The sequence below is a fragment of the Medicago truncatula genome, chromosome 8, assembly GCF_003473485.1.
Source record: "Medicago truncatula cultivar Jemalong A17 chromosome 8, MtrunA17r5.0-ANR, whole genome shotgun sequence".
In the NCBI taxonomy this organism is placed as follows: domain Eukaryota; kingdom Viridiplantae; phylum Streptophyta; class Magnoliopsida; order Fabales; family Fabaceae; genus Medicago; species Medicago truncatula.
Genome location: NC_053049.1, coordinates 2,583,392 through 2,596,428, shown reverse-complemented (window position 1 = coordinate 2,596,428; position 13,037 = coordinate 2,583,392). Strand labels below are relative to the sequence as shown.

Below are 13,037 nucleotides of genomic sequence, written 5' to 3'. Positions count from 1 at the left end.
TGTAATATTTCGCAATTTCGCTTCCTTAAAACAACATAGATTTAATTGCAATTCATATCCTGCTAATTTTTTCTATAAAGAATTTTGGTCTTGTTAACTTTACGATTTTTGTTCCTTTATTTATTTATTTTAATATTTGTCTAGAGGTGAAATGACAATCTACCAAAAACATCCACACAACTGTGATGTCTTAGTTTTGAATTTGAGTGAGTGTTCTATCTAACAAATTTTATCCATCCAAAAAGTTATCCTTCAATCAGATATGATTCATCTTAGATGGTGTGGCCTGAGGTTAGATCTCAAGTCATTCCTTTTAGCAAAGGAATACTGGAGATAGACGGAACATACATTGGCAGGAATATTTTAAGCTTTCATGAAATACATTGGGATGTCTACGTGGATGTCATGTCCCAAATTTCATATTTTTAGAAACTTCGAATCAGTTAAATTCCTTTTATTAATTTATGTAATTGCTGAAAATGATAACTACTTATTTCATTAAATGTGCCTATCACCTGCTCATTGAAGATTGGTTCGAGGAACCATTACATCTTCAGGAATCATGGTTTGATTTGGAACAAAGTTGTTCTTTTAAAGGTATCTGTAGAACGCGCCCTCGTTTCATGGGATTAATTCAAAATAAGCTTCCTACAAAGTCCAATTTGATTTGTCGTGGCACCATCAATTCAGAGCCAAATCTTTGTTTCCAAGGTTGTAGGTTAGACCAATAATGGTATGGTCCGATTGTAACAATAGGTTGTTCAATCACAAAGAAATGTGAAAGATAGGGATGAAATGCAAGCTACAACTAATAAGTGTTCAGATTTTAATAACACGTAAGTGGAATTAGTTTTTTGTTGGGATATATTGTAATCAATGTCTCTAGTATTATCTACTTATATAAAGGTTGAACTTTGATAGGAATGTAATTATTAGATCAATTGTTATCATATTTCTTTAAGAATGAAGTGTTTGCAATGCTTCAACTGATATGTTTTTAGACTTTAGTACCGTTGTAAGTGGAATTAATTTTTTGTTGGGATATAGGCTAATCAATGTCTCTAGTATTATCTACTTATAGTACTGATATATTATACAGACTGTTTTGATAAAAATGTAATTATTGGATCAATTGTTATCATATTTCTTTATGCCATAATATATTAGTTATGTATTTATTTGGTACAATGAACGTATGGTATACATGCACTAGAACACCGATCACAAAACTGACATGGATACAACACATACAAATATTTAGTAATCGTAATTGATACTAATTTAAATTAATACAAATGATTAAATATAATTATACATGTTAGTATCCTATGATGAATATGACTTATAGATAACTCTAAACATTAGTATTTAATATTTAAAACATGACTTGATCAATTTATAAAATAACAATGTCTAATTTTGTTTTCGATGAATAATGTCAAATATTAAACCATTACACATTTTTGAATTCATAACCATATTTTTTATTATAAAACATAGAGTGTGAATTTTTTATTTTGATCTCGTGTAATGTTTTCACAATTTTGCTTTAGTCATTTCCTTAAAACAATTTTGCTTCATTTGGCATCAATAAAAGCACTCGATTGAAAAAATTTATGGATGTGTATTGTTGTCGATATGGTTTTGATTTCGACTCAGTTACTTTTCTGTTCAATGGGCGTCTAGTCAAGTTAGAGAAGACTCCAAATGACATGTGTTTGGTGTTTACCAACATATGTTGATTATTTCATGAGTTGATTTTATGTTAAAATTCTTTGTTTGTTAGTTTACTGCTTGAATTGAAATTATATTTGACGCAGCTGAAAATGGAAAATCACCAAGTTATGATAATTTTTACCGCCAATTCGGATGCAACCGCAAACTGGTTGGGCCGAATTCTTCTAGATCACGAAGAGAAGATCACAGGGTTCACAATCTTAAGATTGCAATATCTTAAGCAGGCTTCTATAATTGTTTTGTCCTACTGCAACAATGTTTTAATCTATAAAATAAAGGAGGTTGTGCAAAGAAACTCAGTACTGCATCAATTCCATGACTTGCTCAACAATGCTAAAGTTAAGTTGGTTGGTACATATATAGTGCGTAACAGAGCCGCGCTCACTCAACTCGGTTTCCAAGTTGGCAGATGTGAGTTTCTAAACATAGCTCACAATTTAACATTTGTGAGACAAGCATTCAATCATGTTAGTTTAACACCCCGATTTCCCAACTCGTTATTTTTTTGCATAAAATCAGAGTAATCAACTTAAACAGGATGTCACACTATTTTAAAAGATAAATAGAGTAGAATTACTATTTATTTAAATATTTTTCATCAATAATTCAAATTACATCGTAGCAGAAAAACATTTTATTATTCAACAAAATGGCACTACGGCCTGAACATAAACAATTTAAAATCCCGTTTCAAATGGTTCATCAACATAGTTCATAATAATTAGTAACATAAAGGAAACAATGCAAAGATCCTCATCCCATTACGTATCAGAGCGACCCTAAGACGACGATGAGAGAGTCAACTCACATCAACAACTAATCATGGTTATCTGCACGTTACCCATGTAAAGGCAACATTCAAACAGAAGGGTGAGATTTCATATTCAATAATAATAAGCATATAATTCTTAAATGAATTCAACAACACATAACAACATCTATTCATCATTGGTAAAACTAATAAACAACAATTTAAGTAAGAGAATTTATCAACATAAACAACAACAATTAAACAATGTTAATGCTTCACATAATTCCAACTATAAATCATCAATTAACTTCAAATCATCATTAACAATGCTTCACATAAACAACATAAACAACAACAATAAATAATATTGATACTTCACATAGTTTCTCATTAACAAGTCATTAGTAATTGACAACTTAACAACAACGACAATGCGACAACAACGACATCAACTCGACAATGCAACAACAACGACATCATCTCGACAATGCAACTACAACAACTTAATCATGCATGTGGTACCAACCAGGGCATCAAGCCCCCAACATTTATATTTCTACACCAAATAACATAATATTTCTACACCAAATAATGTAATATAATATGCTACTAAAAACACCAACATATAAAACAAAAATAACACACATCACAATAAATTAAACAAATTACTCTAACGGACTCTAAATTTAATAAAATAATTAAATAAATAAAATAGGGTGTTACAGTTAGCATGTTTGAAATCCTTGCAGAACGTCTCGACGTCATGTGTGATGAAGCTGTGCTCCCCAGACATCCTAATCGACTTCAGGTGGAGGCCCTAGACGATCATGAACGGATTTTTCTGTCTCTTTATTCTTTTGTATTAGAGGATATTTACCTTAGACTTACTAAGAGAAGTGCTCAAATCTATGTTTTAACCGACTCACAGAACCATTTTCTCATCAAAATGGGTATGATGCATCTGCATCACTGTGTGATTGCTAGAGTCGTCAACGACGATAATGTGTGGGAGACAGAAAATTGGGTACGTATTGTTCTCTACTACAATCGTTGAAGTTCTGATTGGATTCTTCATGGGTCGTATGAGTATTGCTGTTGTTGGAAGACATCATCATCATCCTGATGTGTTGTTATTCTATTCTCATCACAGTTGTCTAATCGTGAAGATTGGTGCTCTCCGAGATAAAAAAACTTTTAGATGTGATATCTCCTTTACTATAGGAACACCGAGTTGTATTGATCGGCGACAAAGTACCAAGCCATAGGTCGGTTTTAAGTTATGTATCATGTCTAATACCGATGGGTTATGGAACTAAAAATACAGCAGATCAGCTTATTGGTGAATGACGTAAAGGTCTAGGTTATGAAGGAAATATAATCTCTAGATTGAGTTTGGAAAATTGCAATGCTTCAGCTGATATGTGTTTAGACTTTAATACCACTGTAAGTGGAATTAATTTTTTGTTGGGATATATGCTAATCATTGTCTCTAGTATTATTTACTTATATAAAGGTTGGACTTTGATAGGAATGTAATTATTGGATCAATTGTTATCATTTTCTTTACGAAGAAAATATTTGCAATGCTTCAACTGGTATGTGTTTAGACTTTAGTACCGTTGTAAGTGGAATTAATTTTTTGTTGGGATATAGGCTAATCAATGTCTCTAGTATTATCTACTTATAGTACTGATATATTATACATGTTGTTTTGATAGAAATGTAATTATTGGATCAATTGTTATCATATTTCTTTATGCCATAATATATTAGTTATGTATTTATTTGGTACCATGAACGTATGGTATACATGCACTAGAACACCGGTCACAAAACTGACATGGATAAAACACATACAAATATTTAGTAATCGTAATTGATACTAATTTAAATTAATACAAATGATTAAATATAATTATACATGTTAGTATCCTATGATGAATATGACTTGTAGATAACTCTAAACATTAGTATATAATATTTAAAACATGACTTGATCAATTTATAAAATAACAATGTCTAATGTTGTTTTAGGAAAATAATGTCTAATATTATCCTAATACACATTTTTGGATGAATATATTGTGAGATTAATAAGACTCATTTTAGAGTTTGTGATGGATGATATTGATATTTAAATAATATAGCTGAGTTGTTTAAATGATCAAAAAAATAAGAAATAATAAAAATATTAGACGGAGTCTAATACTATCATCAAATAAAGTGTCAAGGACAAATATGTTCTTAGTCTCTTGAGGTTCTTCGATTTGATTGTTCCATTTATTTTAATGTGACTCTTATATCTATTCTTTGCACATCTTGTGCTAAAATAGTTTTTTTAATATTTCTTTGGCTTTTGAAGAAAACAAATTATGAAAGTAAAAGATACATTACCTTTTATCTTCTTTGTAAATTTGAGTTTGTTTTACCTTAACTCCTACAAAACTAGCTATAGAAATAAGTTAATAATCACTAAAGTATTGCACAGTCATTACACTATGGGAAGAGAACTTGATTTCTATTTCAACTCTGATTCACTCTACTAACCTTAGCATTTGTACTTTTATATTAAGGAGTGGTGATAAAATATAAATTTTCTTGTTAATAAATTGGCTTTTTTTTAAAAGGAATGTATCCTTTATCGGAAGTCAACAACTAGTCACCCAAAGTAAAGATATTTGTATAAGGTACTTACATCTCTAAACACGTACTATTTCATAGACATTACAATATTTGTCATCAAACATTTAACCATATATAAGGGTCCTATATTTAATTAAAGGACTCAATTCTTCAACATTATGTAAACTTTTTACATCATAAAAAACATTATGTAAACTCGCACTTGCACACTAGATTTTGTTTATCGTATTTACAACAACAATACGAATGTGAGGCCCTAAGTTTTATAATAGATTATACAAAAGAATAAAGAGCAAAACTAAGAGCAATGTTCCCAAGCCAAATCCAGATTCATCATAATCATGGCTGGAGACATTGACATAACGTTTTGTACCATAAGATGACTTGCTAAACAAGGGAAATGAATAAGGGAAGTAAATAAGCACAAATACTAATAGAACAAGAAGCACAAGGATTAATGTTGTGAAACTTTTCTCTTCAGCTTCAGAAGCCATTTGATAGAAAGATAATGACATGTCAAAAAGGGATAGCATACTGGACCCATATATTAGAATTCCCAAAACTAGCAAGATTAGAGAAGGCACCAATGGTGATGGCCCTTCCATGTTACTATGATTACAATGTTGAAAGAAGCAATGCAATTTATAAGGGACTTGAATTAAATTATGATGTGTTTGATTGTTGTATATATAGTGGAATGATTTATATTAAATTTATTTATTTGGTGGCACATATCTAATTGGTTGAACTATCTCAACGCCCCTTGCAGTAACCACCCTTTTCTTAGAGAAAAAACTCATAATTTTCTCTTGACTCATAATAGAATATTGTTAACATAAATATGAAATCATCTAAAGTTGTCGAAAGTTACCAACATTAAGTTGATCCAAATAGGACTTGACTCAGATCTCTTAAACAAAGTCTCAAGTTCGAGTCTTGTGGATGAAAAAAACATGATTGAAAAGAAAGACTCAACTAAAAGTGGTCAGTCAAATTTTTTAACATAAATTGATCGTTAACTAAAAATTGGTTGATACTTGGTGACAACTAAAGTACCATGGAAGAATGGTGGATAATTTACCCCAACCAATACACATTAGCCACATAAGCACATTTTTAAGTGGTATCCATGAACTATCTTGACCCTACCAACAAATTGCTCATTTTCATTGGTTGGTGGGTAAATTACCCACCATTCTTCAAAGGTAATCTAGAAAAAAACCTTGATACTTTACACCAATAACATAGTTATAAAAAAATAAAAATATTATTGTTCATGTTGAATGCCGACTAATTATGTTTCATTCGACACATCTAATTTTTTTCATGTAAAATTAGTCGGTATCCCCACCTAAGAGTAACAAACGACTAATCATTTGAAGAATTGTGAACTTACCTCTATAAATAGTAGTGATACTCTTTCATATACCTTGGTCAAAGATCGAATCTCTAATCTCATGCTTAAAAGAATGTTTTACTAAAATCTTTAGAGTATTCTAAGCAGTTCAGTGTAAATTTTTCTTTTGTCCACACCCAAAAGAAAAAGTTGGCTAGGCAAAAAAATTGTTGGAAAGGGCTAACTAACATAGGAACGTCAACTGATAATTGTGGTAGATAGTTGAGACTTGAGAGAATGAGTTAGATAAGCTAGTCAACTAATGAGAGTGAATGATTCCTATCAACTAATGAACTTAGATATTAAATGTATTTAAATATATACTTGATCTAGTCGTACAAGAATCCTAGCACTCAAACGAAAAGACAAGCACTCAAATGAATCAATTGATGCATAAGTTGAATACTTGAATCAATACATTAATTTAATCTATTTTGGCCTAAAGTTTTAATTGCTATGTTTTTTTTTTTACTTTCTGGATTCCTGAATGTAGGTAGAGACTAAATTGATCACACAGTATGTTGTAGTTATAACAACATTCCTTTCTTGACAAAAGTAACTTAGGGAACTAAAAAACACTTTTAAATACCAAAGGTCTAAAACTAAACATCAAGAAGAAGAAAAATCTTTCTTTTCCAAACAAACACTTGTTTTTGATGCCAAGAGAAAGAGTACCCGGTGATAAATCGCATTTCATCGAGGTATATCGTTCATCGAGATAAATCTTTCTTTTCCTGTAACATGGAAGTATCATGGCACCCTGAAAGGTAATGAAAATTATCCGTTTTTAAGTTCAACATCAATCTATTTCATTGCAATTTTTGAAATATATTTACTTAGTTACAAACACAAATAAAAAAGTGATTAGACACAACCACATAAATTGAAAAAATTAAAAAAAAAAATAATTAAATGATGTGACTAAATCTTTCCTCATTTATGTTAGCGTGTTCAAGCAATTTTCATTTGTCTTTATGCCTGTGTAAAACTTGCTCTGCAACCGTATTTCCCTTCCATATTTATACTATTTTATTCCCCGAAAGGCGAAGAAAATTACTCCATGCTATAACTCCCTCAGACAAGATATTTATAGTTCATTATTTATATCTACCAAACAAGAGTAGTTTTCATTATTATCGTTTCCTACTTTTCCTTTACTCATGCTGTAACTTTTTAATGCAATGTGTAGATAGAGAGTTGTTGTTCCCACATTTCATTTGGCTATGGCACACGAGTAAGTTACATTTTTGCCCCCTCGACAGTTAACTGCCGAAGAAATCTCAAACCTGTTTTTTTTTTTTTGACAAAAACCATAAATTGTAATTAATAATATTTATTGATTTTGAATGTTTCCATCATTATTTTGTACGTTTCAAACAATTGCAGTATTATATATATATATATATATATATATATATATATATATATATATATAAGAATATCATTTAAATCTTGACAAAAAAATAAAGAGCATTTAAGTCCTCAAAAAATATTTCAATAAATGTAAAAATTAAGCATTTAATATTGTTTTGCAAATTACTTAAATAAAAAAAAAATCTTTGTGCACAATTATTTTAATGTAGAAAATATAACAACATATTATACCTTAAAAAAATCGTTGCGCACAATTATTTTAACGATTTTTTATTATTATTTTTATTTAAGTAATGTGCAAAACAATATTCAAATGCTTAATTTTTACACTGATTTAAATGCTATTCTTATTAAGATATATACGCATAAGTATAATACTGCAATTGTTTGAAACGTACCAAAATAATGATTGAAACATTCAAAATCAATAAATATTATTAATGACAATTTATAATTTTTGTCAAAAAAAAAAAAAAACAGGCTTGAGGTTTCCTCGGCAGTTAACTGCCGAAATTTCCAGTTTTCCTCGGCAGTTAACTGCCGAAATTTTCCTCGGTAGTTAACTGCAGCCGGTTCCATAATTCAGCAATTAACTGCCGAGGAGCATTTGGATAAATTACTAGTGTCTCTCATCCAATGATAATGTGTCAACAACAATTCTCGTGTAGATATGCAACAACTCACAGCGACGACTTGAGATCTTTCAAGTCAAGGTTAAAACATCATTACTATTTATATGATTGTTTACTCTTGGTTGAGGTTGAGGATAATATTGGTTTTTTCTTATGTACACAAGACAAGATATAATATCTTGACTACATGCTGCTGAGGATAAAACTAGATTTTCACTAGATATTTTCCAAGAGTTAATTACATTTGTGTCCCTTCCCTTGGTCCTTATTTTCTTGTATTGATAGTGATACTACTTTTCCTACCTTCATTCACAGCCACTCTCAAACTCTGCAAACTTCTCAATCTTCTAACTGCGTTGTGTGAAGCATGGCTGAACAAATTCCATACGGTGTTGCTACAAGTCTCTTTAACAGGTGATTTCATTTTTAATACTTTGTTTTTTCAGTTAAATTAGTTAAACAAACGAATATATATCAGACAAGCTTGTTTGCTAAATATTTTCTGTTCGCAGGTTGGCTTCTGCGGCCTTTCGTGAACTTGGACGGATTTATGGTGTTATGGATGAATTGGAAATACTCAAGAACACAGTTGAATCCATCAAAGCTGTCCTCCTTGATGCTGAAGACAAACAAGAGCAAAGTCATGCTGTACAAAACTGGGTTAGAAGGCTCAAAGATGTGCTTCTTCCTGCTGATGATTTGATAGATGAGTTTCTTATTGAAGATATGATACATAAAAGGGATAAAGCTCATAACAACAAAGTGACTCAGGTATTTCATTCCTTATCCATAAGCAGAGCTGCTTTTCGCCGTAAAATGGCTCATGAGATTGAAAAAATACAAAAAAGTGTTAATGATGTTGTGAAAGATATGTCTGTGTTGAATCTTAACTCCAATGTTGTGGTGGTTAAGAAAACTAATGATGTAAGGAGGGAAAGTAGTTCTTTTGTGTTAGAATCAGAGATTATTGGAAGAGAAGATGATAAAAAGAAGATTATAAGCTTGTTGAGGCAATCACATGAAAATCAGAATGTCTCCTTGGTTGCTATTGTTGGTATTGGTGGTTTGGGAAAGACAGCTCTTGCTCAATTGGTATACAATGATGATCAAGTGCAAAATTTGTTTGAAAAGAGTATGTGGGTATGTGTCTCGGATAACTTTGATGTCAAAACTATTCTGAAGAACATGGTTGCGTTGTTAACCAAAGACAATATTGCAGATAAGAATTTAGAAGAGTTGCAGAATATGCTTCGAGCCAATTTGACTGGTACGAGATACTTGTTAGTCTTGGATGACATTTGGAACGAGAGTTATGAAAAGTGGGATGAATTGAGGACTTATTTGATGTGTGGTGCTCAAGGCAGTAAGGTTGTAGTGACAACTCGTAGTAAAATTGTGGCACAAACAATGGGTGTAAGTGACCCCTATGTTTTGAGTGGTTTAACTCCAGAAGAATCTTGGGGTTTGTTAAAGAATATTACCTTTCCGGATGATGCCATTGGAGTGAACCAAACTCTTGAACCAATTGGAAAGAAGATAGCAGAAAAGTGCAAAGGAGTTCCATTAGCAATTAGATCACTGGGAGGCATATTACGAAGTAAAAGGGAAGAAAGGGAGTGGATCGATGTCTTACAAGGTGACTTTTGGAAATTGTGCGAGGATAAAGATAGCATCATGCCGGTCCTAAAATTGAGTTACAATAACTTGTCGCCTCAACAAAGACAATGTTTTGCTTATTGCTCTATATTTCCTCAAGATTGGAAATTGAAGAAGGATGAGTTAATTCAAATGTGGATAGCACAAGGATATCTTGGATGTTCAGTTGAAGAGCAATGCATGGAAGATGTTGGTAATCAATTTGTAAATATTTTCTTGATGAATTCATTCTTCCAAGATGCAGAATTGAATGACGATGGTGATGTATCTGGTTTTAAAATGCATGATTTAATGCACGATCTTGCAACACAAGTAGCTGGCAATGATTGTTGTTACTTGGATAGTAGGGCAAAAAGATGTCTAGGAAGACCTGTGCATATATTAGTGGAATCTGATGCCTTTTGTATGTTGGAATCGTTGGATTCAAGTAGGCTGCGAACTTTGATTGTGTTGGAATCCAATCGGAATGAATTGGATGAAGAGGAATTTTCAGTCATTTCCAATTTCAAATACTTACGCGTCTTGAAGCTGAGGTTGCTGGGTAGTCATAAAATGCTAGTTGGTTCCATTGAAAAATTGAAGCATTTAAGGCATCTTGACTTGACACATTGTGATGGACTAAAAATTCATCCCAAATCTACGAGCAATCTTGTTTGTTTACAAACAATAAAATTGTTAATGTGTGTTGGACTTTCTCGAAAAGTTCTTTCAAAATTAATCAATTTGAGACACCTTGTGATAAAAGGATCTATGACCTTCAAAGATGAGACACCGTCTAGATTTAAAAAATTGAGCATACAACAATATAAGGGTCTGACTTTGTCCAATTGGACTTCTCCACTCACAAATATAAATGAAATATATCTTGATGGTTGCTTAAATTTACGATATCTCTCACCCTTGGAACACCTTCCATTCCTTAAGTCACTAGAGTTACGTTATCTTCTTCAATTGGAGTACATATATTACGAAGATCCTATTCTTCATGAATCATTCTTCCCATCTTTGGAGATCCTACAACTTATTGCTTGTTCCAAGCTAAAGGGATGGAGGAGGATGAGAGATGATTTGAATGATATTAACTCTTCACATCATCTCTTGTTGCCTCACTTTCCTTCTCTTTCTAAATTGACAATTTGGTCTTGCGAGAGGTTGACTTTCATGCCTACTTTTCCAAACATTAAGAAGAGATTAGAATTGGGACTTGTCAATGCGGAGATAATGGAAGCAACACTAAATATAGCAGAGTCACAATATTCGATTGGCTTCCCTCCTCTTTCCATGCTCAAATCCTTGAAAATTAATGCTACCATTATGGGTATCGAAAAAGCTCCGAAGGATTGGTTTAAAAATCTTACTTCTCTTGAGAATCTTCACTTTTACTTTCTTATGAGTAAAAACTTACAAGTAATTGAAATGTGGTTTAAAGATAACCTCAATTGTCTTCCTTCTCTCCGAACAATCAACTTTGAGGGTATTGTTGGTGACGTTGTAAAGGCATTACCAGATTGGATATGCAACATCTCATCACTTCAGCATCTTAAGGTGAAGGAATGCAGAGATTTGGTAGATCTGCCTGACGGAATGCCACGCCTTACAAAATTACATACCTTAGAAATCATTGGATGTCCACTCTTAATTGACGAATGTCAGAGAGAAGCAAGTGTAACTTGCTCTAAAATTGCTCACATCCCAAACATCATCACAAGGGGTGATTAGAAAGGTACCGACTATTATGTTTGGTCTTTGTTGTTTAGTTTTAGGATTTAGGGAAGATTTGTGAAGATGGCTGCTCTAGATATTCAAGTTTTTTATTTTTATGAATGATTATTAGTGAATTTCTTTAGCTTATTTTGTTAATGTTATTTTGTATTTGCTCTAGATATTCAAGATTTTTATTTTCTGAATGATTATTAGTTAATTTTCTTTTCTTGTTATTGTGTTATTTTATACTTGCTCATAAACAAGAGACTGATTGATCAAGGGTCCTCTTTGTTAAGAGTTCTCTTTTCTTTGTTGTTTTTACCGTTGTTTGTTATGTACTCTTTTTTTTATGAAAAAGTTTTTAACGAGGCAGATTATAAATGTTCGTTTGGTTATTTTAATTTGTGTTTTGGTCTAGTCCCCAGGTACTTTTGTATCTTTATTTAATAATACTTACAGAGTACTAAAAATTATATATGATAGCCAAAAAGTGTCACCATAGTTACTGATATGTTCGGTGACAATTGAGGAATGTGAATGGTTGTTTACGGTGCGAAATGTGGTAAAAGTGAAATGTATCTTGAGGGTGACTTTGAATCACCCTTATATAAGCGCAAAGAATGCCAACGGATCCCGTAAAATACGGCGCCATCTTAAGAGGCCATTGGTGATTGATATGCCACAAGTATACACCTATATCAATTTAGTATAAAAGGTTTGTCGAATTCACAAATACCAAATGCAATTACCGCTATATGTCGTTCCTATGTTTAGCTAAGGCTACTCAAATGAAAATAATGGGATTAATTCAATGTTAATAACGAGAAACGAAAACGTTGATTTCCATCTACCTATGTTACTCATGCAAATTATTCATAACAGTGTTTATTCATAACGAAAAAATTATTTGGTGGAATACTAAATTAGAGATACCGTCCACTTTCCCGTGTAGGTTAGCGGGAAGTAATTGAAATGTGGTTTAAAAATGAGCTCAACTGTCTTCCTTCCATCCACAAAATGACGTTTACATGGTGTTCTCACCTAAAGGCATTACCAGATTGGATATGCAACATCTCATCACTTCAACGTATCGAGATGAAGTCTTGCTATAATTTGGCATTGCTGCCTGATGGAATGACACGTC

General features: G+C 31.9%; 1 protein-coding gene across 1 annotated transcript; it reads left to right on the top strand.

The window, feature by feature from the left end:
* The first annotated feature begins 8,715 nt into the window (after positions 1-8,715).
* Positions 8,716-12,061, top strand: LOC25500232 (putative disease resistance protein RGA1). Its single transcript, XM_013588580.3, has 2 exons — positions 8,716-8,947; positions 9,046-12,061. The coding sequence occupies exons 1-2, from the start codon at positions 8,901-8,903 to the stop codon at positions 11,906-11,908; spliced, it is 2,910 nt and encodes a 969-aa protein (XP_013444034.1). The 5' UTR covers positions 8,716-8,900; the 3' UTR covers positions 11,909-12,061.
* Positions 12,062-13,037: the final 976 nt, after the last annotated feature.

Coding starts and splice junctions, on each gene's coding strand:
- LOC25500232 (XM_013588580.3), top strand. CDS start 8,901: ATGGCTGAACAAATTCCATACGGTGTTGCTACAAGTCTCTTTAACAG. Junction 8,948..9,045: donor GCTACAAGTCTCTTTAACAG/GTGATTTCATTT, acceptor TTCTGTTCGCAG/GTTGGCTTCTGCGGCCTTTC.